At 50.5% G+C, this 27,289-nt stretch overlaps 1 protein-coding gene across 7 annotated transcripts in view; it reads right to left on the reverse strand.

Annotated features, from left to right (window-relative positions):
• Positions 1–27,289, reverse strand: part of MCF2L (MCF.2 cell line derived transforming sequence like) — a 188,318-nt gene that overhangs the window by 116,341 nt on the left and 44,688 nt on the right. For 2 of the 7 annotated variants that reach the window (XM_006770678.2, XM_015568425.1), the window contains exon 1: positions 5,819–5,987. The exons of 4 other annotated variants lie outside the window; for them this stretch is intronic. In XM_006770678.2, coding sequence (XP_006770741.1) covers positions 5,819–5,897 — 79 coding nt within the window. In that variant the 5' untranslated portion in view covers positions 5,898–5,987. Of the gene's footprint in view, positions 1–5,818; positions 5,988–6,824; positions 7,082–27,289 lie in introns of those variants that run through there. One more of the 7 variants, XM_015568424.1, reaches the window with a different exon arrangement.

Genomic DNA, 27,289 nt, shown 5'->3' on the forward strand with positions numbered 1-27,289 from the left:
ACCACACCCTGAGGACCCTGCATTAGATGGAGGAAACCAGTCACCCTCCAATGGGCAATTCTAAATAAGAATAAATGACTACTTTCATCCACAAACGTCTCTTTATGCTCAGAATCTCCAAAACTCATTCCAGAATCTCTGCTAACAAGTTCCATAACAAATTTCCTATGTAAGCTATTTGTTTCTTTTAAAAATAGTTCCCACCTATCTAATCAGAAATCTAAATTACGCATCACAAAATATTCAACGATCCCTCATCAAGGTCAATGTCACTCATCTGTATGATTTTCTTCATAAGGGACTCAACATTTTTTTAATGGATTTGAGCCTGACTGTGTGGTTCATTGGTTGAGCGTTGACCCATGAACAAGGAGGTCACAGTTTGATTCCTGGTCAGGGTTCATGCCTGGGTTTTGGGCTCGATCCTCAGAAGGGGGATGCCTTCTGACAGCTGATCCATGATTTTCTCTCAGCATTTATATTTCTCTCTCATTCTCTCTCTCCCTTCCTCTCTCTGAAGTTAATAAAAACATATTTTTTAAAAATGGATTTTGGGGGAAAAAATCTAGTCTTAAGAATTCCATCGCTGAGGAGAAGACAGCAGGCAGGGTGGGCACGAATGTTCCCGATGGAGACCATGCTGGGCGGAGTTTACTGCTGCCGGATGCTGTGATCTCTGCATTTAAAGCTCCTGAACATTTCTGTGTGGAAATGTGCACACCAACGACCCCTGCTGAGCCAGCCTCGGAGGCATCCTTCCCTCTGACAGGTGCAATCGGGCAGTTTCAGGTGAGGATGTCCTGGGAACCTTCATATCCCTGAAAGCTCATTCATGATAGCCTGGTCCTGCAGCCCCCAACCTGCTGCCACACTAAGCATGTCTCAGCCAGACACCATCTTCCCAGGGAGGGCTTATGGCCAGAGAGCAGTGAGCAGCCTGGTGGTTCAGGTAACGGCAGACGGGCATCACAGCCCTCCTCTTTTCCTCTCATTGCCCACATCCAGCTCAGTCAGCCCACCTTCAAAACATGTCAAGACCCCCGCTGTCCGCACCACCTGCCACCTGCAAACCTGCCACCTGCCACCCTGGCCCCAGTGGCCGTCTAACTCCTGGGCTGGACCTGGCCAGGGGCTTTCCTTTCACATGGCTCCCTCTGTCTTTTCAATAAGCAGCCAGACAAGCCTTTAAACACCAGGATGAGATCGTATCGCAGTTCTGCTTAAATGTCTCAAAGGCCTCCGATTCCCCTCAGGACCTGAGCTGAGGTTGGAGCTGTGGTCCCACAGTTCACAAGCCATCCGGCAGTTGTGGGATGAACTGAGCGACTCTGAAATCCAGACGTTGAAGTCCCAACCCCGGGACCTCAGAATGCGACTGTATTTGAAGACAGGGCCCTGAAAGACGTGCTTCAGGTAAACGAGGTCATTGGGGGCTCTCATCCAAGGGGACGAGTGTTCTGATCAGAGGAGATTAGGATGCAGACATGCCGAGAGGGATGCCCATGTGAGCACACAGGAGGAAGACGGCTGTCTACATGCCAAGAAAGGAGGCCTTGGGAGAAACCGCCCAGCTGACACCTTGACCTCGAATTTCCTGCCTCCAGAACTGTGAGAAATAAAGGCCTGTTGTTTCAACCGCCCAGTCCATGGTGCCTTTGTTACAGCAGCCGGGGGTGACGAGTGCACCGGCATGACCCCTCTGCTCTCACTCCGGCTCCTCCCCACTGGCCACCCCAGCCTCCATGCTGTCCCAACCTCATACAACAAGGACGCCCAGACTCCGTAATGCAAACCCAAGTAGCCGCATTGTGCACAGAAGATTCTTCCAAAAGCTTGTACACATTTTTACACAGAAAAGTTCTTAGGTTGTGTTTTGGAATTTCTGGGTTAACTATTCATTTTCATGTCTTAACCAAGCCAGACCCCTCACAGGACTGACTGGGGTTTGGGGGGCCAGAGGGACCGGGCTCCTCACAAGGCTGCAGGACTTGGGCTGGTACAGAGATAATGGGCAAGGTTAGCCCCCGTGATGCCAACCGCATGTCGAGGCATCAGTAGCGGGGGTCCCCGAGGGAGCAGGTGAGCATTATCAGGACCCTGAAGCAGACGAGTCACAACAAGCCCTGCCAATAGGGTAAGAAAGGAAGCCAGGCACCAGAGCCCTTGTAGGTGTGCAGGGGGTTCTCTGCCAGGAGCAGGACACAATCCCAAAGGAAACTAGTGACGACCAGAGCGCAGAGCTCTCCGAGGGCCAGAAATGGGGGATGGATGACACAGGCAGAGGTGGGCATGTCCTCGGCTAGGGCCAGGCTGTCCTAGGTGGGGGACCAAGGGACCCCAGGGGCTTCCATCAGGACAGTAACAATTAACAGCTGCAGCACTGAACAGTTTCTTTAGGAAAACCCAGAACACAAAGAACTAGAATCCCTTATGCAGGGTGCTGGCTCCACAAAATAAAGACAAGAATGTGGCCTCATCATCTCCCACAGAGCACTGTCTACATATTGGGGCTTGTTGTTCTATTTCCTCATCCTTTCTATCCAACAACATCTATGTGTACTCCAAAGAAGCGCCCCAGGTCAGGTCTGTCACAAAAGCTACCTCCACTGTCTGACTTCAGAGTTCCCTAGAGATCTCAGCAACAGAACTCGCTAAAAGAGTCTCACTTCTCCCTGCATCTGAATCTGGATGTGGCACAGAGAACACCACTGCAGGATGCCTGGGTTCTTTAAGAGGGACACATCTGAAGGGTGGACACTCATTACGCGAATGTTGCTGCGATGATAGTACCAGATGGGACAACAACATCCCGATCCTTCCAGTGTCTGAGCTAGCAGCTGAGGTGTCAGTTGAAAGTGAGCTTCTTGGTGGTGGTATACTTACTGGAGAAGATGAGAAGATGAGACAGAGCGGGTGGGAAGGAAGATGTTTGGGCCAAAGAGTATGAGTGTCATGGCTGAACTCCAAACAGAGGAGTGAGGCAGACTCACCAGCACCCTTCCCCTCAACACTCATGTTCTGATGCAAACCAAGGGTATGTAAGAGCTAAAAGTTGTTAGTCCTCAGGGCAAGGGTTGGGGGCGGGGGGATTACAAATTCAATATATGATACAGTTTCTACTTTTAGTCTCGTATGCAGCTTCATCCATTTATCCACCCATCCACCCTCATCCATTCATCCATAATAGGAGTTAATATTTTGCTCAAGGTTAATTAATGGAGAAGGTGGCACAAGATTTAAAGACTTTTATTGCAGTGCTTCTCCAAATGTAGCTCCTGGGCTAGTATCATCAGCATCACCTGAGAATTTAAAAATGCAAGTTCTCGGGCCCCGCCCCAGAATTCCTGAATCAGAAACTCTGGAAGTAGGGCCCAGGAATCTGTGATGATTCTCTCCAGATGATTCAGATGTTCTAGTTCGAGGATGACTGTTCTGCATTCGGAAAATGCCTGAATCAACTAGATCCATTAGCATTTCTCCCTCAAATCTTTATTCCTTTTTCACCAATTACTGTAAATATAAAGAGAAAACCCAAATAATGAAAATGCTAGAAAAGAAGCCCTACCACACAGAAGGGAGCTTTTGTCGCTGGAAAGTGCTCCTGGCCTTGTGGTTAAAGCTCAGGTTCAAGTGTATATGCAACTTAAATTCTCAAGGTCAAGAAAGAGGTAAGATTCACCGACCAGATGTACAAGGTTACTAGATAATGTATGTCCTTGCCGAGTGGGAGCAACATATACATGTGAAGTGAAAATAAGGCAGCAGCATGTCTGGACAGTGGACAAAGATAAAATGCCTGTCAGTTCAGGGCAGAGCCATAAAAGGTCCAACTCTGTGCAGGTGAAATAGCCACGAAGGTCGCTGAACCCAGGCCCTCCCCTCTGACCCTGTCCTGAGTGGGTCAGGCCCCCTGCTCTGAATCTCTACACCAACATGCAGACCCATGTCCTGGCACCACCAGCCCACACCTGCCACTGATCCCAAATCACCCTGGAGGTGGAACAACTCTCCGACCTCCAGGTAAAAGCCATTCTGTTACAGAGGAAGTGCCTGGGGTTTAGACCTGAGCTGGCGAGTAGGTTTACATAGAGCTACACCCCTACCCCCATGCTCGGTGGATGGCACTGTGTCAATATAGCACGGCAAACAGCCCTCCAGCCCACGTCATGTCTCGCAGCTCCCGTCCAGGGCTGCCTCACATGCAGAATGGGTGAAAAATGGATTTGTAATGAAGGAAGAGGCAGTGTTCATGGGAGAAAAGCAGGGGTCCTCTCCTCTAACAAAATGATATTGGATATTCATAAAGCCAGGCATCTGCTGTCCTGGACTTAAGAGTCTTGGTGAAACCTGTAGTTGCTGGCAGCGCAGATGTGTCAAAGGACACACATTTCGGAGTTTCTGCTTAGAATGAGTCCATGGTCAAGTTAAGGACCTGGCCCGCAATACACGTTAGGTGAGTGGCCAATGTCATTCCAGCTCTTCAGACATAGACTCCTAGCAATTCAAAATGCACATGCGTCTTTCCGAGCTCAAGGAAAAACCTCCCTCCCCACGCACTAGGGAGTGACATCACTCTTGGAGCGGTTCCCACTCTGTAATTCCGACTCCAGGCCAATGCGGAGGGTGTGAAGAGCTGCCCCCCCCCTCCAGGGCCAGTGGGAGCCCGCCCGCCAAGCTGCGGTCCCCCTGCGCCCTTCACCTCAGCCACATGCCAAACCCCGCACCCAGCAAAAGGCGACTCGTGTTCCAGAAAAAGGGAGCTCGCTACCTTTCTATGAATAAGGGCCAGATGGCGTAAAACGGCTTTATTTTCTTTTGACCCGTATACAATAAGTCCAGCAGCTGTAATCACAAAAGTCACCATTGCAAACTGAGTGTCACACACAATGATGCTTATGGCGATTTAAGCATTGCTTTGCTCTCGAAAGCCACTGGGGTCTTCCACTTATGGGGGGAGGGGGAGAAAGAGAGAGGGAAAGAAAGAGGAAAGAAAGAATACCACATCTACACCACATAGCTGGAAAGTCTTATTTAGACAACAAGGTGATGATATATAACATAACGTAGGACAACACCAGGCAAAAATGTGGCAACTCACTTTTAACTATACCGGGTTCTCTCCTCTTCATTCCAAGGAAGGAAAACTAGTTAATGCCGAGTGTCTTCCTCCCGCACAGGGCAACTCATATGTGACTGATTGAAAGCCAAGAGCAAGACCCTGCCAGCTCAGGTTTTTCTTACATCTAAACGAACCCATTTTAATTGCTTCTAGAGGCTTATTTTAAGTCATCTTTTAATTAATACAGAAAACCAACGTCCAACAATGCTCTCCTTCCACTCTTGACCCATACCATTTCCCAACAATTGTCGTAGGTGAAACTACATGGGGTGGAGAAAAGCACCACCTGATCAATCCGGATTTTTCCTCCTCCAAATGGGCTGGTATCTCCACCATCCCCAGGCCAGGCTCGAAAAGCCCTTGGCTCAAATTATTTTCCATCCACGAATACTCATGCTTTCTCCATCGCTATGGTTGCACATGCGACTAAAATGAAGGTTGAATGAGAAGATTTCAGACAACCGCTCCACATGCAAACCTGGGACCTCGCCTGTGGCACCCATCTGCAATCATTTTAACGATCCCAGCAGAATAAAATCATGCTGACTGTCCATGGAAACCTATCAGCTGCCAGATAAATGCCCATCATGCCTGCTCTTTCCTGTTATTACTGCTAAGGGGGGGAAATGAAGGCTGTTATACAAAAATTAGACGCATGTCCCTAAGAACATAGAATTCAAGGCCAGCAGCTCCTCCTACCAGTGTGCTTGGAAACCGCATTTAATCTCTGCACCATTTCTTCCAAAGCCATCTCTTCATTTCTCAGCCAAAACCTCATCCTCCGGCAGAACAAAACGGTCCTCCGCAGCTGCTTTCCTCTGCACCAGAAGGTGCTTCATGGGTGGGGTAGCACGGGTGGGGAGGGGGCGCGGCTGCGAGGCTGTCCCCGCAGCCACCAGGGAGCTCCGCGTGCACCGTGCGGTCACCTGGAAGCCTGGCGCCTGCACTCCCGCATCACCTGGAAGCCTCGAGTGTGCACACCCAAGTCCACCTGGGAGCCCCAAATATCCACCCCCAAGGTCACCAAGGAACCCTGCGGGAGCACCCACCCCAGCACCTGGGACCCTAGTGTGTGCTCCCACGAGTCACCTGACAGTCCCGAGTGTGCACCCGCGTGCATCTCGGCCCGCAGCTCTCTCTCACTCCGAGGCGCCCCCGCCCCCGCTTCCCAGCCTGGGCTCTGTCTGCGCCCAACCGTGCGGTCACCTGGAAGCCTGGCGCCTGCACTCCCGCATCACCTGGAAGCCTCGAGTGTGCACACCCAAGTCCACCTGGGAGCCCCAAATATCCACCCCCAAGGTCACCAAGGAACCCTGCGGGAGCACCCACCCCATCAGGGCTTTCTCCTCACTCTCTGGCTGCCCTGGGGGCTCACCCAGGGGGCTTTTCCCTTGCTTCTGTCTGAAAGACAGGGTTGTTTTTCTTTTTATAGATTCAGCATCCTGAGCCTGCACCTCTGCCTCAGGTATAGTTGGCTATAAAAATAAAACCCCAGCACCTGGGACCCTAGTGTGTGCTCCCACGAGTCACCTGACAGTCCCGAGTGTGCACCCGCGTGCATCTCGGCCCGCAGCTCTCTCTCACTCCGAGGCGCCCCCGCCCCCGCTTCCCAGCCTGGGCTCTGTCTGCGCCCCTTCCCCCCACCGGAGAGGAAGGAGGGACTGTGGGAGCGGGAGCGGCCGCGAACCTGCCCGCCCCCCTTTACCTCCGGCAGTCCCTGGGCAGGTGCAGAGGCCGCAGCAGCGCAGCGCACCCTCCCCGCGCCGCCGCATGCTGCCCGGGCAGCACCAGGTCAGTGGGTCCTGGGGTCCTTAGAGGGTCCTCGGGTGGCCGGGTGGACCGGCTGCCCCCGCTGCGGCGCCGCCTGCCCAAGGAGACGCGGGCGGGGAGGGAAGCGCGCTGCAGGCCCTCCGAGCTCACCATGTTTGGCAAGAAGCCACCGCGTGCATTCTACACCTCAGTGCCCGCAGATGGGAGTCATGTGTGCAAGGCTCGGGCTGCCACATCCCAAGGACATGCAAGAACACGAGTGTGCACGCGGGTGGGCCCTGCATGGGGCCTCTCCCACCCTGGGGGCTTGCCATCTTTTGCAGTTGGCATGACAGGTAGCATGCTCTTCCTTACAGCAGAATTTCAGGAATAAGTGCCTATTTCCATGAAAGGTTTGGGGAATTCAAGCAAGGAGTGGCAGCGATTCAAACTGCCATGCATGTCGATGCAATGGGTGTGCCAACATCTCCATGTGGTGACTGTCAGGCACCACCAGGTGGGCTGAGGGGTAAAAAGATGAAGGTGACACAGCATTTGCCCTCAGAGAGCTCAGGAGTCTGGGGGTCAGGGAAGATGTGCAAACAAACCATCCAGCATGAAGTGAAGGTGTGATAACCACACAGGGAAGGTGTGGGGTAAAACTAAAAAATACTGCTTTTTTAAAAATACATGAAAACGTATTGAATAGCCCGGCCCATGTTGCTCAGTGGTTGAGCATTGACCCAGGCACCAAGAGGTTCGATTCCGGTTCAGGGCTCCTGCCTGGGTTGCAGGCTTGATTCCCGGTGGGGAGCATGCAGGAGGCAGCCAATTGATGTTTCTCCCCCAGCGATGTTTCTCTCTCACTCTCCCTCTTTCTTCCCCTCTCTCTAAAAATCAATTAAAAGACATATTTTAAAAAACACACCATTGAATATCAGCAGTTTTTTATGGCTCAGGGTAGTGTCCAATGAGGGGAGGGGTCTCTGGAAAGGTATCATCGCAGGGCCAACAGTGAACCTTTTCCTTGTGGACAAATGTCCTGGTCTGACCTTCACTGAAGCCAGACCCAGCTTTGCTACGGCCCCTTGAGCCTGACAATCATTCATCCCCCTTCCCCATCACAACTACCTGCATCTGACTTCAGGAAGGCAAGTCGCCTGACAGAGTGTCCTAAAACGCAGGCCCTTTCCTCCCCAAAGTGAAGTGCATCCACCTTCCCACCCCTTCTGAGGCAGCACCACCCACACTTGTCCTTGGCCAAAACTAGCCCCCAGGCCACAGTCCCGCAGGCCTCTGCAGACACACCTGCCAGGGCATCTGCTCTCCCAGATATCGCCACCTCCTCCCCTTGCCTGGTCCCCACCTCTTCCAGCACAGAGTGTACTCAATGGTGCTCACACGGAGGCTCATTGGAATTGCCCCCAAAGGCTTGTTAACCCAGATGACGAGCGTTTGTGATCTGGTGTTGGGGGGTCAGGAATGTGCATTTCTAACAGGGACCCCACGTGATGGGGACACTGCTGACCCACACTTTGAGAACCGCTCCCTGTGAGAGTCTATCCCATCTTTAAACCAAAAGCAAAGCAAAGACAAGGGCAAAACCTGTCCACTCTGCTCTCACTGACTCCCGTTCACACACTCAGCTTCTTCCCTGGACCCTGAGACACCGCTGGCTGGTGTCATTTCCCGCGCTGCTTCAAGGTGGAGTCTGCCACCATCTGTGATGGTTGCTCCTATGTGTCAGTTTGGCCAGGCCTCAGTGCCCAGACGTTTAACCAAACACTACTCTGGCTGTTCCTTTGAGGGTATTTTGTAGATCGGATTAACAACTTAATCAGTAGACTATGAGTAAAGCAAATCATCCTTCCTAATGTGGGTGGGCCTCCTCTAATCAGTGGAAGGTCCCAAGAGAGAAAGACTGACCTCCCCAGGGGAAGAGGGCATTCTGGCTCCACATTCACTTCAGACTGGAACTCAGCATGGGCGCTCCCCTGGGTCTCCAGCCTGCAGCCTGCCCTGTAGATTTTACACTTACCAGCCCCCACAATGTGTGAGCCAGTCACTTAAAATAAATCTCCTTCCCTCCCTTCTCTCTCTCTCCTCTCTCTCTCTCTCAATCTCTCTTACTCTCTCTCAACCTCTATCAAAACTTCACTCACTTCTTACACTATAACACAAATGGTGCTTTCTATAAAAATCTTTTACTACTTGCCAAAAGTATAACAATGATAAAATACTGCCCAAAGTTTACTGAGTACTGCTAAGTTCCAGGGCGCCTCCTAAACTCACCTGGTGTGAACTGATTTAATCTTCACAAGGATCTAGCAGATGGGCACAATTTTTACCCTGCTGTACAGAATAGGGCACAGCGAGAAGGACAGTAAGTTGCCCCATGTTGCTCAGCTGGTAAGTGGCAGAGGCTGGGTTCAAACTCAGGTGTGTACAAGTACAGCCCAGAAAACAAGTGTTGCTTCAGAGAAATGTCATAGCTCAACTGGAATGTTGTCCCCAGTGTCTCTCACAGTTGAACAGGGACAGTTAGGTGAGGCCCCAAAGCCAACGCAGTATGAAGACTCTTAGCCCACGTGTCCCAGGAGCACAGGCCTGCTCTCCGCACTGCATCGCCCCCTCCCAGAAAGGAGAAGCAGGACATGCCTGTTCGTCCTCTGCGGGAAGCCAGACGGTGCCCAGGTGGGAAGGTGGAACGTAATGTTATACCTGGAGACCGAGCACATCCTCTTAGCAACTGTTCCGGAAAGTTAGCCATGAAAGGGAGGTGAGAAACAGGAGAGCTGGAGGGGTGTGCAGTCCGGGTTCTGAGAAACCAGGAGCCCCTGTGAGACAGGTGGGGGATCTCCAGGTGGTGGGGGAGACAGGAAGCGGAGACCTGCCATTGTGAGAGGTAACAGGAGACGGGAGCAGCCAGGCCTAGGTGCAGCTGGACGCTGGCCATGGAAAGCGAGGATGCACGTATTTCCTGCACGGCCTTATCCCACATCAAGGGAGTGGGGGCGGGCAGCAAGGAAAAGGGGGAGACCTGGAAATGGCCCTATGAAGAAATTGGCAACCATTTACAGCACAGCCTCACTCCTGAGCTGGGGTGTGGAGGAGGCCTAACCTCTGACAAGAGGCATCTTGGAGCTGGGGAATTTCGGGTTGCGCCTGGTCTCCTGAAAACTCCCGAGGGGCTGGGAGCCAGGCCCCATCCTGGTTCCAAGGTGCAGGGCCTCGCAAGGCAGGCGGGCTCCCTGCCCGCATGGGGTTTCCGCTCCAAATGGGAGCCGGCCACTAACAAGGATACACCTCCCTGGTGGCAGATGGTGAACAAGCTGGTGAAGAAGGTGTGTCAATTGCACGATTCCCTCGGGAACTGAGGTGACGCTGTATGACAGTCAGAGGTGCATAGCCTCTCCAGCAACAAGCTCTGGTACATGCACACCCGTGTCCGTGGGCACCAATGCTTGCAGCAGAGCTGCTTACAATTGTGAAGAAGGAGGAGGGGAGGGGAGGAGGAGGAGGGAGAGGAGAAGAGGCAGAGGGAAGGAAGCAAAGAAGAAGGGAGAGGAGGTGATGAGGAAGGAGGAGGGGAGAAAAGGGTGAAAGATAGGAGGGGCGAGGAGGACTGAAGATAGCACAAGCCCATCGACAGCGGACTGGATGAATAGGTGAGTTGTGGTCACACAGTGGGAGACCATGCAGCAGTAGAAACAGGTGGTTTATAGCAGTTGAGCTACAACAGTGAGCTGCACAGAATACATAAAGTATAACTCCGTTTATACCTACTTCGGAGACAGGCCACACTAAGCTATGTCGTGTTAGGGACACATGGGGTTGGTCCTCCAAGTCCTCAAGTCTGAGGGGAGGGGCTGGGGGGCTGCAGAGACAGGGTGACCTTCCTGAAGAGGCATGGGGTGCAGGGAAAGTAGCCATGTTACCCAATTTTATGTAATAAAGAGGGCTCCTCCTGAAAAGCAGCAGGGGCCCTGGGCCAGGAGGCTTCATCCTTAGTCCCTGAGGACAGGACTTCACAGTAGGCAGGGCCTGGAGAGAGGTGAGGAGCGAGGAAGAGGGGGAGGAAATGGACAGGGGCCTTAGGTTCTCAGGATGCGGGTTGGGGGAAGTGGGCTGCTCAGGAAGAAATAGACACTGGAGATGCCACCAGACCACTGTTGACCACTGTTCTCAACCCAGCACGTCACCTCGCTCTCTGACAACCTTGTTCTCCCCACCCGCCGGGCCCAGCAGCGTCCCCACCCAGCACCCAGGATGACCTCCCCCACCCCCACCTGAGACCCCCACCAGCTACCTTTCCTCTAACCCAGGGCAGAACACTCGGCAAACCAAAGGCAGGATCCACCCAGAACACGTGAGAGGGAATGACTGTGCCAAGTCCACTACACAGTGTGGAAGGACGGGATTGTGCTCAGCACCACTCCTCAGCAGGGAAGCGCAAATCAAAACCACAAGGAGGTGCCCCCGCACACCTGTTAGGATGGCTGTCAGCAAGAAGACAAGAGGCAGCAAGTGTTGGTGAGGGTGTGGGGAGATCGGAATCCGTGCATACTGCTGGTGGGAATGTAAGTCAGGCCAGCCAGTATGGAAAACACTATGGAGGTTCCTCAAAAAATTAAAATTAGAACCAGCATATGATCCAGCAATTCCATTTCTGGGTACGTCTCCAAAGGCAACCAAGTCAGTCTCTTGAAGAGATGTGTGCACCCACAAGTTCACAGCAGCAGCATTCGTGATAGCCAAGCTATGGAAACAATCTAACTGTCCTTCAGGGAATGAATGAATAAAGAAGATATGGTGCATATGTACAAAGGATAATTATTCAGCCATAAAAAAAGAAGGAAATCCTGCCATTTGTGACAACATGGATGAGCCTGGAGGGCATGACATTAAGGGGGCGGGGACAGACATAGAAAGACAAATACTGCATGGTTTCACTTATATGAGGAATCTAAAAAAGAAAAGCTGATTTCATAAAAACAGAGAAGAACAGAAGAGTGGTAGCCAGGGGCTGGGAGGAGGGTCAGAGGGTACAAACTTCCAGTTATAAAATGAATGAGATCTGAGGCTCCACTGTGCAACAGGGCGAGGACAGTGAATAATATGGTAATTGTGTACTTGAAAGTTATTAAGAGTGGACCTTAAGCATTTTCACTGAACACACACACACACAAAGAGTTATGGATGTGTTAATTACCTTGAACTCGGTAATCATTTCACAATGCATATCAAATCATCATACTGTACATTTTAAAGTGTATGCAATGAGATTTGTTCATTATTCCCTCAATAAAGTTTTGTAAAAACATGAGTGAGATGGCATGAGGATAAGAGTTCTCCTGGATTCAGCATGGGGACCAGGCATTTCCTCTCCCCTTGGGCATTGTGCAAGCCCCAGACTAGACATGATTCCTGAGCCTCCCCCACTCTCCTTGTTTGTTTGTTTGTTTAAAGAATTTCGCATTATGTAGAGCAACAGCCCCCAGAAGAGGCATTCACAGTTTGGTCTGCAGGCCACTGTGTGGTACTGTTTGGATCTGTTCCTCAGTGGAAACAGAACAGAAGCAAAGGTCAAGATGCAGGGTAGGCAAACCACCTCAGATGCAGTCCTCAGTGTGTGTCCCGCAGGACACAGCGAGGGAGGGCATTCAGAGTCCCTTCCTGGGGTGTGTGGTCTCGGGGAAACTAGAGACGGAACGCTTGGAGTTCTGACTCTTTCATGGCTTTTCCGGTAAGGATGTCTGGAATTGACATTAACACAAACTCTAAATGGACAATTAGTAGATAAGGGTAGTTAGTTGGAAGAAGTCCTTTTGCTGAGAAAAATCTGATAGGATGGCTGACTTGAACTAAAGTTCTCATATACAAGTGATCATTAGATTCTGATGGCTACAACAAGTAAATTAAGATAACATGTATTTTTGTGTGAGTACAAGAATCATTGTGTTCACTTTAGAAAATATGAAAAATAAACTCTAATAGCTCTAATAGCATCATGTAGAGATATTTTTTAATCCTGATGTACTTTTATATAAATTGTAATAATATATATTGTTTATAACAAATTTTTCACTCAAACTTTTTTCATGCTGCTACTCTTCTACATGATCTTAACAGCTGTGTAAATGTTCCCTTGTGTGTGTTTTGAAATTTAATCAGATTTTTAAAGCAATTCTTGATTATCATAATGATTAAACAAAAGGAAACAACCACAGGCATAATGTTTTTTTCTCATGTCTGATTGTATCTCTGTTAAATTCCTTGAAGTAGAATTACAGAGCAAAGGGCATAGCTTTTTTTTTAAAAAAAGTCTGTTTTTATTGATTTTAGAGATGGAGGTAGGGAGAGGGGTAGAGAGATAGAAACCTCGATGAGAGAGAAACATCGATCAGCTGCCTCTTGCATGCCCCCTACTGGAGATGGAGCCTGCAACCCTGGTATGTGCTCTGGCCAGGAATCAAACAGGTGACCTCTTGGTTCATGGGTCAATGCTCAACCACTGAGCCACACCAGCTGGGTTTTTTCTTAAATATGTTTTGTCTTTTAATTTTAGAGAAAGAGGAAGGGAGAGAGAGAGAGAGAGAGAAACATCAGTGAGTGAGGGCCATTGACCAGTTGCCTCCTGCATGCCCCCTCCTGGGAAGTAGAGCCCACAGCTTGGGCATGTGACCTGATTGGGAATCGAACCAGCAACCTCCTGGTGCAGGGGATGACGCTCAATCAACTGAGCCCCATGGACCAGGGCAATGGCATAGCCTTTTTTAAGCTTCTGAAATATGTACCTAATGTTTACATGGAAGACATGTGTTAACATGCATCCTCATCACACAAACACAAAGGCTGTGTTCAGCAGCTCGCCTTGGAGGGGCCCTGATGGGCTCCCTTGGCCCGCAGGGGGCAAGACCAGTGCTGCTAAGAGCTTGCATGGGTTCTCTTTCCTAAAATTAAATACAAACTTAGAAACTTACCAAAAAATTCAAAACTTACTACCTAAGACCACTGCCTAGAGTGAGGCACGAGCCGCTCACACCAGCGCCAAGGCGGCACAAACCACATCTCAAAGCCCCACACAAACTGGGTAACTGAAACACCTGTGGTCCCATGGCCACTCCCCAGAAGCTTAGCAGACGGAGAGGAGCAGGTGCGGGCTGGACACACTGTGCCTGAGAGCTGTCTGCCCAGCTGCACTCGCCCCGAGCTGGAGCTTAACAGCACTGAGGTCACACCTGTCAGGCCACATGCCTCCTCCTCGAAAGGCACACTTGTTCAGGCCAAATCTCAGCTCTAGTTGTGGAGGCCTGAGTAATCGCCTTCCCTCCACGTTGGTCTTGTTTAAACAAAACGCCATGTGCAAAATTTCCAGGCCAGGCTGCAGGCCAAGCCTCCTGGTGCCCACGGTGTCCTTGGGGGGAGCAGGGACGGTGGTGGAAGTGTTGGGGATTGAAGAGGGAGGGTGTAGTGGTGTCCTGGGGCTGCCGTAATGCTGCACCACACACTGGGCAGCTTGAAACGACAGGAAGCTCTTCTCTCACAGTTCTGGAGGCTGGAGGTCTGAACTCAAGGTGTCAACAGGGCACACGCCCTGAATCCTGCAGGGGAAGTCCTTCCGTGCCTGTTCCAGCTTCTGGTGGAGGCAGGCAGTCCTTGACTTGTGGCTGCATCTCCCAGTCACATGGCCATCTTCCCCTTGTGTGTCTCTCTGTCCTCTTCTTAGAAAGATACCAGGTCAGGGCCCACCCTACGCCAGTGTGACCACACCTTAACTAATTGCATCTACAATGATCCTATTTCCAAATAAGGTCACATTCTGAGGCACTGGGGGTTAGGGCTTCAATATATATTTTTAGAGGACACAATTCAAACCCCAACAGTGTCTCAAGAGCTTAGAAAAATAGAGGTTAGCTAAGGACAACTCATAAGGGATGGTGGGCTGGCGATGGTAGGTACATCGGTGGTGACTGCTCTCCTCACCAACCACCCTTCCATTCTGCTGGGCAGCCACTGTAGTCTCCACACCTGCTCTAGTTGAACTCTTGAGGGAATATAAAATTCTGAGATGGCTGATGAGGTTTCAAAAATAATCCAAGAGCCCTCACCTCCGGCTCCCCTGGTGGGAATGACACTCTGCCAGACATCACAGCCACCGTAGGAAAGCTGAGAATTCTGCAGGAGGAGCAGGCCTCCACTGCAGAACTTCACACGCCCCGCGGCGTGCCCTGGACAACAGAACTGCATGTGGACACGGGAAAACCCACACGGCGTTCCGCTGATGAGAGCTGCTGGGAGGTGAAGGGCACTTTCAAAGCGGATGCCTGTGTCCCAGGCACAAGCTGGTGTTAGATGCTAAGGGGAGGGGGTGCAGCGAGAGATCGGCCACCTGGCTGGGGTTCCAGAACTCCTGGGCCCCATGGGCTTTTGGAGATGAATTCTTACGCACTTTGGGATGAGATGGGTGAGTGGATGTGTAGGATAAACTGAATCTTAAACCTAATGTGCTTGTCCTGTATCAAGTGACACATACCCTCCCTGCAGGCAGGAAAATTAATGTCCTCAGTGCTAAATTACTGTTGGAAACGCCCAGCCCACCCAGGCTAATTAGGTTGCTTATTCATTTCCCAGCCTCTTCTCTCCAGGCATGTTTTGACACCTTCCCCTGGTTCAGGCCCCGAGGGATGGTGGCAGGGAAAGCAAGCTGGGCTTCAGACATAGCGGTGCCTTCTTTGCAGTTCTCCAGAGCTTCTGATGCCCAGCATGGGGATCCTGCAGGGCTGGCCCTGAGCATTGCTAGCCCTACCCCAATCTGTTCACCTCAATCCCTGACTGCCAGCTGCTGAAGACACTAACGACACCCCAGAACCGGTCACTGCTGCTGAGTTCCTTCCTAGAGGCACTTCCTCCTGCAGGGACCATACACCCCAGAAGCCCTAGCCCCAGGACAGGCCCTCACAGTGGGTTTCCTCCCTCTCCTCTCCCTGCAAATAGCTTTCAGCTCTTCAGAGGAGGGGACGCACCTCAGAGGTGGGCAGGAGAGGAGCGCAGGCCCAGGCATGGGCTAGGTCTGAGGTAAGTAATGGCATGGCAGGTGGGATTCTTCCTGTCGGCCCAGAATTTCACTAAGACAAAGACAATGAGGCCCAAATTCTGAATTCAGAAAACAGGTGTGTGGGAACAGCTGCCTGGTGGGGGACTCACTGAGAGATGTGGGCCCAGAGACCGGCCCCGGAGAGAGGGGCAGTGCAGTGCAGGAAGATGACTCCCTTCTCCCTCCCTCCCAGCAGGGATGAAAGCTCTCCTCCCTGAGCCTAGGGAGGAGGCCTAACGTAGGCATGGTGACTATGGCTAACAATACTGCATTGTATCCTTACTTCAAAGCAGCTAATAGGATCTTAAATGTTCTCACCACAAAAAAAAAAAAGAAATGGTAATTATGGGGCATGATACAGGTGGTAGCTGGCCTTATGGGTAATCATTTCTTACACACCTAGATCAATCATCACGCTGCACACCCAAAACTAACACATTATATGTCAATTATATCTCAGTACTGGGGGGGAGAGTGCTCATGAGAGATGGCAAAAAAGGGACAGCCACTCAAACAGGGTTAAGAGTTCTTCATGGGCCCTAGCTGGTTTGGCTCAGTGGGTAGAGTGTCGGCCTGCAGACTGAAAGGTTCCAGGTTTGATTCCGGTCAAGGGCACGTGCCCAGGTTGCAACTTCATGGCTGAGATTTGGGAAGACGGTTGTCAGGCATGGAGGCATCAGGAGAAGGTGGCCACCACCAGCAACAGCCAGAAGTGAGGCCTCCAAGGGGGACTGGCACACCACCCACCACACATGGGTCTCGCGCAGGGCAGTGAAGACAGGACTCGGGGAGACAGCCAGGCAGGTCAGCCACACGAGTGTGTGCATGCGTGCATGTGTGCAGGCACCTTCCGTCCCTGCCCCAACACAGGAGCCGCTGGAGGGAGGGTGGTGAGTGAAGAGCAGTCCTCACCCCCATCCCATGCCTCTGGTGCCCCTTCAGGGTGAGGGAGGGTGGAGCAGGAAGAGATTCAGATTGAAGTTTTTAAGTGAACAGGGCTGAGCCTTAGAAATGAAACTGCAGCTATTTAAATGACCAAAAACAATAGACAAGTATGGAATCAGAATAACATATCAACAAGATCCCCTCTGTTAGGGCAACAAAGGGGCTAATGCGGGCAGAGCCACATCCGCTAGAACCCCGAGAGAGCTCAGGGACTGAAACAGACAGTGTCCTGATCTCCTGTGGCATTTCCCAGTGGAGGGGCCCGAGGCTCAGGTTCATCAGATAACCACGGATAAAGGCCCTGCTTCCCCAAGCTGTGATCTCTTCGGAGCCGGTGACAGGCTCTGAAAAGCCATTCCTGAGCTCAGCAAAGAGCTCAGTCCCTTAGAGATGAGGAGCAGACGTACCAATGGCGTCATCTTGTAAAAATTCACAGTGAATTCTAAGAGGAAATGCAAAATCAGTGTGTTTCCCCATTAGTCACAGCACCGAGCGAGGCAGGGACACAGCTTCTGTCATTTACGGGGTTGTTTACGGAAACTTCACAAAGGTCACCTGGCAGGCCATACATGACCTCTAACCGATTGGGACAAGGACTCATGCCATAGGAGTGACCTTCCAGAAGGACCCTAGTGAGAAATAAAAAGCCTCTCCCGGCTGAGTGCTGCTCTGGGGCACCGTGGGCAAGTGGCAGGGGAAGCCCCGACCTGGGTCCCATTCTGCTGGGACCATGAAAATGAGAACTGGAAGGATGGGCCTTGGGATGGGGCAGGGCCTCGTGGCGGGGCAGGGCCTATGGTGGGCGGTGCCTTGCCAGGCCTGGGACACCAACCCCTCCTGCTCACAGGGACCCAGAGCACTGGCTTCCTCAGGTTCCAAGCTTATCCAAATATGCTGCCAGGCTTGGCTGCGGCCCTGCCACCTCCCAGCTGTGCACCTTGAGCAGGTCATTTGGGGGTGTCAGGCCTGTGGGCCTCCTCATGGGGAAGACCAGCTTCCAGTCGGAAAGATTTCACATTGGAAACATGCTCCTGCAGGCATGAAGCAGTAAATACACACACGGTGTAAAGCACCTCTACACACTTTCCTATTAGTGCTTGTCATGGTCTGCTCAGGCGCTGTAACAAAATGCCAGGACTGGTGGCCTGGAGACAGATGTGCTTCTCACAGCTCTGCAGGCTGGAAGTCAGACAGCGAGGCACGCATGGTCGGGCTCAGGAGAGAACCTCCTTTCTAGGGCCTTCTCCCCGCACCCTCACAAGGTGGGGGGGTCTCTTGTCCCAGGGCACACATCCCATTCAGGAGGCCCCACTCTTGTGACCTAGCCACCTCCCCAGAGCCTCACCTCCTGACACCATCCCGTCAGCCATGTAGGAATTTGGGGGGACACACACTCAGACCATGGCAGTGACTGCACCCATTTTATTTTAATGACAATGGAACAGTAACATACAATTACTTCATTTTTTTGATGTATGACTTTAAGCCATACATATGTCCAATGTCCAACAGACTAGACCCTCAGAAGGTCCTTTAGCAGCTCTGCCACTTCTCTCCCCCGGGCAGACCTGAGAGCAGGGCAGCATCCAGCACAACCAGAGCCCCCTGGCAGCAATGCTGGGAGCCCCGGGCATTCTGTTAGCGGAAGGGGGAGGGGGAGTAAAGGGAAGTTGAACATGGACGTTTCTAACTGCATGCCCAAGCAACCCTGTCATTGTCACCAAAAGGCCAACCAGCCCCTCAGGGGTCCCCACCTGAGCTACGACCACAGCTTGGACCAGGACGCCTATGAGCCCACGCCTGTGAGTGACCGAGTCATCCATTGGGATGGCCTGGGTAACAGCCCCCAAAGAGGCCCGCAGCCTGGTCCTCAGGACCTGTGGATGTGCCACCTCATGTGGACAAAGGGACCACAAAGACATGATAAACTGGGGACCTCGAGATGGGGAGCTCATCCTGGCGGGAGGCTCAGTGGCAAAGAGGAAATGTGCCGATGGAAGCAGAGGTTGGAGTGATTCGGGGCCACGAGCCAAGGAATGTGGGTGTTTCTGGAAGCTGGGAAAAAGGCAGGAAATAGTCTCTCCGCTGGAGCCTCCAGAGGAACCTTGGTCTTGAACGCCTGACTCCCGAACTAGGAGATAAGTGTGCTTTGTTTAAGCCGCCGTGTGTGGGTATTTGTGACAGCAGCAGCAGTTAAGTGATGGGACCACGCACACCAAAACCCTGAGGCCCCATCCCATCCCCTGGGAGAAGACCCTGACTGCCCACCCCGTCCAAAGTCCCCATGAAGTGACCTTGAGGACCCACCGAAGAGCAGATGACAGGGCCGGGGCCCCTCTGGACAGGGGGAGCACAGGCACCTCTTACAAACCCTCCAGCGTCAGGAGGAAGAGCCCTTCTTTGTGACGACATGTGACTCTGCTGCCCGCACAGATAAATAGGCCAAACATTTAAATTACTCACCTCCCACCATGTAAATATGTGTGATTATTCAGAGAACCTAGTTAGTGTGTCCATTCCTAATATATATTTTTAATCCTCGCCCTACGATATGTTTTTATTGATTTTTAGAGAGAGAGGATGTGAGAGAGAAACATCAATCAGTCGCCTCCCATACGTGCCCCAACTGGGGATGGAACCCACAACCTTTCAGTGTACCGGACGACACTCCAACCAACTGAGCCACGCGGCCAGGACCCATTCCTGATATGTTAAATCTGATTTTACGGTCTCGTTGGGGAGCGAGGGTCAGACCCAGTGTCCCGTGTGCTCATGAGCGACACAGATGTCTGGCTGCAGCTGTTCCATGTCATTGTGCATGTGTGAGGTTGTGTGAGGTTAAGGTATTATTCACTTTTTAGATTTTGATGTCCCTCTTGCTTGTTCACTGATATCTGCCTGTGTTTACACTGGGAGACTGAAGTATTCATGCTCATCGTGAGAGAGCAGCACGAAGGAGACAAACCGACACAGTGGAGAATGCCTTTAGCAGCTGAGCTGCAGGAAAACAGGACAGCTTCCTCCTTTGGCTATTGTTTCGGGAGCTGCCCTTAGAAAGCCCAGCGCTCCCCCAGGATGACTCACCTACCTCCCTGCAGGAGCAAAGGATGCTCTGTTCTCAAGGAGGAAGAGCCCCACCCTGGAGAGAGAACCCCCAACCCAACCGTGGGCGTCTGTGCCGGGGGCACGGCCTCCTCATGCCACATGCTGTTCTTAGAAGAGGATGCTCTCATGTCACACCAGGCCCAAGAAATTCTCCACAAGAGCCCCAGATGGCAGGTACTTATATCAAATACCCGCCACACCAACTGCTCAGAGAGAAGACACAGAGATGTCTGCTGCCATCAAAGGGAGCGTGGGACGGGGGAGTGGGTGGATGTGGGGAGATCATTCCAGCACAATTCGCTTAAATTCTTTTTAAAAGGTACATTAGAGAGAAAAAGGGCATCGAGTTCAAAATTAAACTGGACTTCCATTGTATAAAATTTAAGTTAACATGTATTAATAATGCCACCACTAGATGTGTCAGACCCTCGATCTCCATGGTTCTTTATACACAACATGGGCCTAAAAGCTCTCTAAAGTCTGGAGACTTCATAGCTGGGCTGCTACTGACTCATGAATACAAGCATTAGCGCCGTCTCTGAAAACACTGCTTCCTCTGAGAAGAAGAGCACCAGGGACTCCTGGAAAACGCTTCCCCGCTGCCGGCTGGCCTGTGAGGACACCTGTGATAACACGGCTGCCGTCTGTGGGAACAGGGCAAGGATCTTCCGTGTGTGAGGTCCGGTAAGAACCCTCCAGGCTCACATTCACAGATTATCACCATTAATCCTCTGCTCTTTGTTTTCCTTATGTATAGGTCAGCCTATAAATAAGGCTTCAAACACAGCATCACAAAGCCGTCCATCCATAGACTGAAAAAAGGAAGAGGCAGGAGTCATTGCCGCTCGACAGGTACTGCCGTGAGAAAACAGGCATACTGCTCAAATGTGCACAAAAGACGCCCCGGCCCGTGACAAGAGCCTCTGGCTGGGAGGACAAAGGATCGGTCTGCCTGGGAGCTAATAAGACCCTGGGATGCTATATAAATGCATATAAAATGTGATAGTCTTGCAGACTCACCCAATATTTAAGGAAAACCTCATGCATGGTGTGTCCTGTTTTGATGGACATAAGCTTTTGGTCAGATACACAAAAGAGCAAGAGATTTTAGGCCCAGTGTGGGCTGGCTTTCCAGGAGACCTGGTCTGAAAGCCAGGCCTAGGACACACCTGGACCCAGGGTTCACCTCAGTGACTCCTGTCAATCCAACAGCAGTAGATGCCAGCCAACAGAAGTGTGCAGGCAGTAAGCTGTGAAATGCAGTGCTTGGTCAGGCTCGCTCGCACCCACCCCCTCCCCGCCCCCCGCCTCCGGCCCCAGCAAACGCAGGATCCCAAAGACAGAGAGGGAGCTGCATGCTGCCCCGAGGACAATGGCCTGTGCAGACCCCACTGGCTGTCATCACCTGGGCCAGATGCCTGTAAACCATGTGATCTGATTTAACAGTGACTGTGCTAAACGTATCAGGTGTTCTATTACATAACTGACCTCTTCCAGAAGAGGAGGTTTCAGAATGCCATTACAACTTCATTCTAGAAAACAGCGTTTTCACGTCTTTTCCAGGCCGTATCTCTTGATATTTGGCTCTCAAAATATGGTCCATTGTATAAAACAAGCACAGGCTGAAAATATTAGTTTTAAAAGGCAAAATACTTAAAAGCTAACTTGAGCTTGAATGTCTAATATTCTCCTTATATTATCTGAACATGAGTTCAGGTTTTCAATACAGAACTGTTCCTCCTCAGATCAGAGCAGTGACTTCCCTCGCGCCGGGATGGCCACATGGGTGCTGGGCCAGGGCCACTGGCTCTCAGCTTGTATTTGGTTATTTGGGTTCCTTGGTAATCATGCCTCCTGGGAAGTAGGGAAAATAAATCAATACACTGTGGCAACTGGACTTTCTACATTTCAAGTGCTTTCCAAGAAACCAAATGAAACTAGAGAAAAGCGTATCGTTGGCATTAAAGGATGCAGCATCAGTCCCTCTGGGACTCAATGCAACATCTCAACTCAATTCTGGCAACCTGAGTTGATTTTATTCTCCAAAGTATCTGGGGATTTCCTGGAGATATAGATATATTTTTTAAGGCCCACAATCAGGATGTGTGCACATGGCCCCGCCCCACAGTGAGCCATTGGTCCTGATCCTTCCAGATGACGTTCACATCCAGAGTGTTGAATGCTTGAGGTGCTCTTTGTGGTGATGGAGATGCCTATTCAGGAAACTTTGCCTTGTAGTGTGGCTCAAAGTTTGGGTCCCAGAGTCAACCACCTGGGTTCAAATCCCAGCGTGGCCACTTACTGGGTGGGTGACCTTGAAGAATTACTTAACCTTTCTCTGCTTCAGTTTCCTCATCTGTAAAATGGGGTTCATAAAGTACCTACATTGTTGGGTTGTTTTGAGGATTACATATGTACAAATGATTAGAACTATGTCTGGTGTGTGGTAAGCATTCAATAAATATTAGCCAATGTTATAATATTCAGAGAATTAGCCCATGAAAGCCAGAATGGACCTCAGAAAGAATCCAAACCCGGTCAGATCTATGACCACATTCTCTGTGCTTCAGAGTTTGTTCATGATTTCCCACGGTGATCTGCAGGGGCCCAGAGCTCCCTCCCACTCCTGACCCATGAAACGCAGACTGAGTCTTGAGGTTTGCTGTTCATGCTTTGCTGCAGATTTATTCATCTGGCACCTACTTGAGCCGCCACTTCTGTGGCTCAAATCCTGGCCGTGTCACTCTTCATTTGTCCCTGAATTCTGAGGTCTGAGGGTGCAAGCCCCTGAGCCTGGCACTGACCAGGTCTCCACACAGATCCCAGCAGGCGGGTGCGACAGAGGAGCTCTGAGTATCCCGGAATTGTGTCTCTCCTTACAGAGCAAGCCAGCGAATATGAGCACCTGCTGTTGGCGGGGCAGTGTGCCCAACCCTGCAAAGAGCACACAAACACAGCAGAAGCCCCGGAGCGTGGTTCTCCTGATGCCCCGCCTTGTAAACCAGTGTCTCTGGGAGCCCAGAGCCTCCTGGAGGGGATCACCCGAGAGGGTGTGCCAAGGGGGAGAGGCTAGTCCAAGGAAAGCGGTCATTCAGGGGGGACCATTTGGCCCTACATCCTCACCTGACTACGTTTTCAGGACAACCAGGTACAGGAGAGAGATTAAAAAATAAAAGTGGTCTGACTAACATCTTTTTAATTTTTATTTCAATATTTTCTATTGAAGTTTAATTAATATACAAAGAAATGCACATATTTAATGTGTACAAGTTGATGAGTCAGGACCTAGCAGGAGTCCTCAAACTTTTTAAACAGGGGGCCAGTTCACTGTCCCTCAGCCCGTTGGAGGGCCGGACTATAGTTTTAAAAAAACTATGAACAAATTCCTATGCACACTGCACATATCTCATTCTGAAGTAAAAAAACAAAACGGGAACAAATACAATACTTGTATTTGCATGTGGCCCGTGGACCGTAGTTTGAGGACCCCTGACCTACAGGAACACCAGGAAACCCTTGCCATGGCCTAACAGACATGTCCCTCACCTGCTAAAGTTCCCTTCTGTCAGCCCCTTTGTGTAGTAGGAACATGAGCTCTACCCTCCTAACAGGTTGTTAAGTGCACAGAACCGTGTTGCTAACTGAGGGCACTATGCTGCCCCACTGATCTCTAGGAATGGCTCATCTTGTGTAACCTAGTGAACACGTCCCTTTTGCCTCTCCCGGCAGCCTCTGCAACCACCCTCCTACTCTCTGCTTCTGTAAGTTTGACTCTTAAATATCTCTTGTAAGTAGAATCATGCAGTATTTGTCCCTTTTGGCCTGACTTACTTTACTTAGTATAATGTCCTCCAGGGCCACCTATGTTGTCCCAAATGGCAGGATTTCCTTCTTTCTTAAGGCCGGATGTGTGAGTGAGGTGTTGAGAGCATTGGCACCTGCATAAGGATGTAGATGGTGAGGGTGCCAAGGGACCTGCTTGGGGGTTTTAGGAAAGGGTCACCTTCCCACCCCTGGGAGGTGTAGGATGGAGCCGGGAGGAGGGACACTGAGAATAGTAAGATGACCCAGAGCCCATGGGTCTGAGCTGGGCAGAGCTGGAGAGTTTCATCCTCTTGCTGCCACTAAGCTTGAGGCCTGGGAAAACTGGTGTCACAGGAAAATAAAAGACGGCCTCTGGCTCAAGGCGCCTACAATCTCATTGGGTGACAAGACAAACTCAGAAAAAGTTCAACAATGAAAGCAAACTTAAGTAACACTTCACTTATACTTAGAAATGTCAGGTGACTACACAAGATTGTAAAATAAAGTGCCGTTCCGAGAGCCTCAGGGAAGAGGGCTCAGAGCAGACACAGTCAGCCTCCTCGGTCCTGCCCTGCCTGTGTCTGCTCCTGTCCCAACCCCACCGGTCCGGCCCCGCAGGTCTGGGTGAGAAACAGGGATCAGCCCCTGGTGTTGGGGCCTGGATGGGCCAAAAGAGGGATTTACACCGAGAGTCTGGACCTCCCTCCCTCCAGGGACCACAGGTAAGCTCTGTAGGGGGATCCCTCCCATCCCCACCTTCTGCCATTGAACTGTGTGTCTGCTGAAGCAGACAGAACACGTCCCCCTTCTGTGAGCTCCCACTCCACCCTATGGGGTTGGTGGCTCAGTACGTATCTATCAGTGTGAACACCACCTCTCAGTCAGTGAGCCTCGTCCCTGTGGCTGCTGGCTGACCCTCCCCGCCCCTCACCCCGAAGTGAGCTTCACACATTCCTACAGGAAATCAGAGCTGCAAATGCACCTTCCAATTCACCAGAAACACATCAAACACGGACTGAATCCAAAATAGGGCTCCCAGCAAAGGGTGGCATTACATTTACCTCCTGCAGTGAGCAGAGATGGTGCCGCTGTCACCACGGGGGGCGCACCCAGAGCACCAGGACAGGCTCACCGGTGAGAAGCAGTCCCTCACCCAGGTAATACCCACACTCACACTTGCCCCTCCTACGTAGGCATCAACTGCTCTTTGCAAAAATAGCATATATTTCAAAAACGGGCATGGGACTGCCATCTGCCTTGGTAATTTTCACACTGAGTGCTCCGTGCCCCATACTCTCTCTGGCCAGCGGACCAGACATTGAAGCGGAGAGGAAACTGCTAACAATGGAGCCCCCGATGGGAGTGATAACGTGGTCTGCAGCGCGGTGTCGTCCCAGTTCTGACGCAGGCTGCTGTTTACAGTCCTGCTCCGTGTGAATTCAGTCCAAAACAGTAAACACCGGAGAGCACGCCAATTTATAATTAGGAAGTTGGTTTATGACTTTGTTTAGAAAATTGACAAATTTAAATTCAATCTCATCATACATTTTCAGATTCTCCTCACCAAAAGGCCCCACAAACAACCCACAAAATACCAAAAGGGTCAGAAGGATGAAGGCACCATCATGGAGGGTCTGAAAAACGTGGGTCCCCATTGAGCCAAGAGGAGCAGGAGCTGGTGTGTGGGAGCCTTGAGTATTTTGAAGCAGATTCAGCTTCCTCCCTTTCCTCCTGAAGAGGGAGGTGGTTAGCAGGAAAAACAGAAACTAGGGAACCTGGTGTGTGTGTGAAACACCCACCAGCCAGGGCACCTGCCGCCCAGGGAGTAGGAGAAGGCAGGCTGTCTGTCGGCCTTGAAGCTCCAAATGAGACTCCAGAAGCAGGAGGAAGTGACGTGCAGGGCCTGGCACTTACCTTGGAACCGGTCTGTTGCCTTCCACCTTCATCAACCTAATGCTGAATATTTAAACATATCTGATTTAATTTTAGAAATGTCATTTATTCAAGCCTTAACCTAGAGGCAATATTTTCCAAGGCTCAACACCAAGGTCACTGAAATTGAGTTAACCTACCTTGACATCTATTTAAACTTTTAGATCTGGACCTACACATCTGCGGCAAATACTCATTTAAGCCAGCCAAGGTCAGAGCTATCTAAAAGGAAAGCTCCTTTTCTCTCTTTTTCCCACACACATACGATTCTACGCATTGATAAAACACTTCTAATGCAACCCAGATGTGTGAACGTGGCTGCAGGGCTCTTCGATGATCGATTTCCTATTGAATGAGATGTGGCAGTTTGTGTTTTTGAAGTAAGTGGTCCGATTTCTGTAAGTTGTCAAATATATGTTTAGGATTGTTCTGTAGGTACCCTTTCTTACCTTTCACTAGCTGCAGAGTTTGTAGTGGTATTTCCTGTTTCACTGCTGATATTGGTAGTTGTGTCTTCTTTGTTGATTTTTTTTTTAGTCTTGTTAGAGAGTTGTCCATTTTACTGATCTTTTCAAAGAACCAGATTGCTGTTTCACTCATTTTTGTCTACTGTTTTTTTGTTTTCAATTTCATTAATTTTGGTTCTTGTTATTGTCTTCCTTCTGTTTGTGCCTTGGGTTTATTTTGTTCCTCTTTTTCTAAGTTCTTGAGGTGGGAGCTGAGATTGTTGACTTGAGAATTTTCCTATTCCCTAATACAGACAGTCCTTGGGTTACGTTGGAATCGATGTATGTCGTTTCGTGGTTACATCGCCATCTCCCATTTACAGTAGGTCCTCGGGTTACGTCGGAGATCCGTTTCTAAGGTGCAACGTAACGCAATTTTCACCGTAAGTCGGAACCCACCTACATAAGCACCTACATCACTCACATGGAGCACACACACAGTAGGAATGAAGTGAAGCAGTAAAAAAATTTAAGAGAAAGATAACAATTCCTGACCTTTGCTTCTGGTAAATAAATAATAACAAACATAAAGCATATATGTACATACGTCAAAATGATTTTTTTACTGTTTCACTTCATTACTGCTGTGTATGTGCTCCATGCGAGTGCCGTGGATGCTTATGTAGGTGGGTTCCGACTTAATGGCAAAAATTGCCTTACATTGCGCCGTAGGAACGGATCTCTGATGTAACCCAAGGACCTACTGTATATGCATCTGGTCCTATAAATTTCTCTCAGTACTGCTTTAGCTATGTTCCATAAATTCTGATATGTTGCATTTTCGTTTTCATTCAATATATTTAAAACATTTCCCTTGAAGCTTCCACTTTAGCCAAAGGATTATTGAGAAGCATAGTATTTATTTTTCCAAGTGTTTATCAATTTCCCATTACCTTTCTGTGCTTGATATTTAGTTTACTTCCATTGTGATCAGAGAACACACTCTGTATGATTTCAATTCTTTAAATTCGTTGAGGTTTGTTTTATGGCCTAGATATGGTCTCTCTTGGGGGCGGGGGGGGGGGGGGGGGG

This window comes from Myotis davidii, unplaced genomic scaffold, assembly GCF_000327345.1.
Source record: "Myotis davidii unplaced genomic scaffold, ASM32734v1 scaffold242, whole genome shotgun sequence".
Lineage (NCBI taxonomy): Eukaryota > Metazoa > Chordata > Mammalia > Chiroptera > Vespertilionidae > Myotis > Myotis davidii.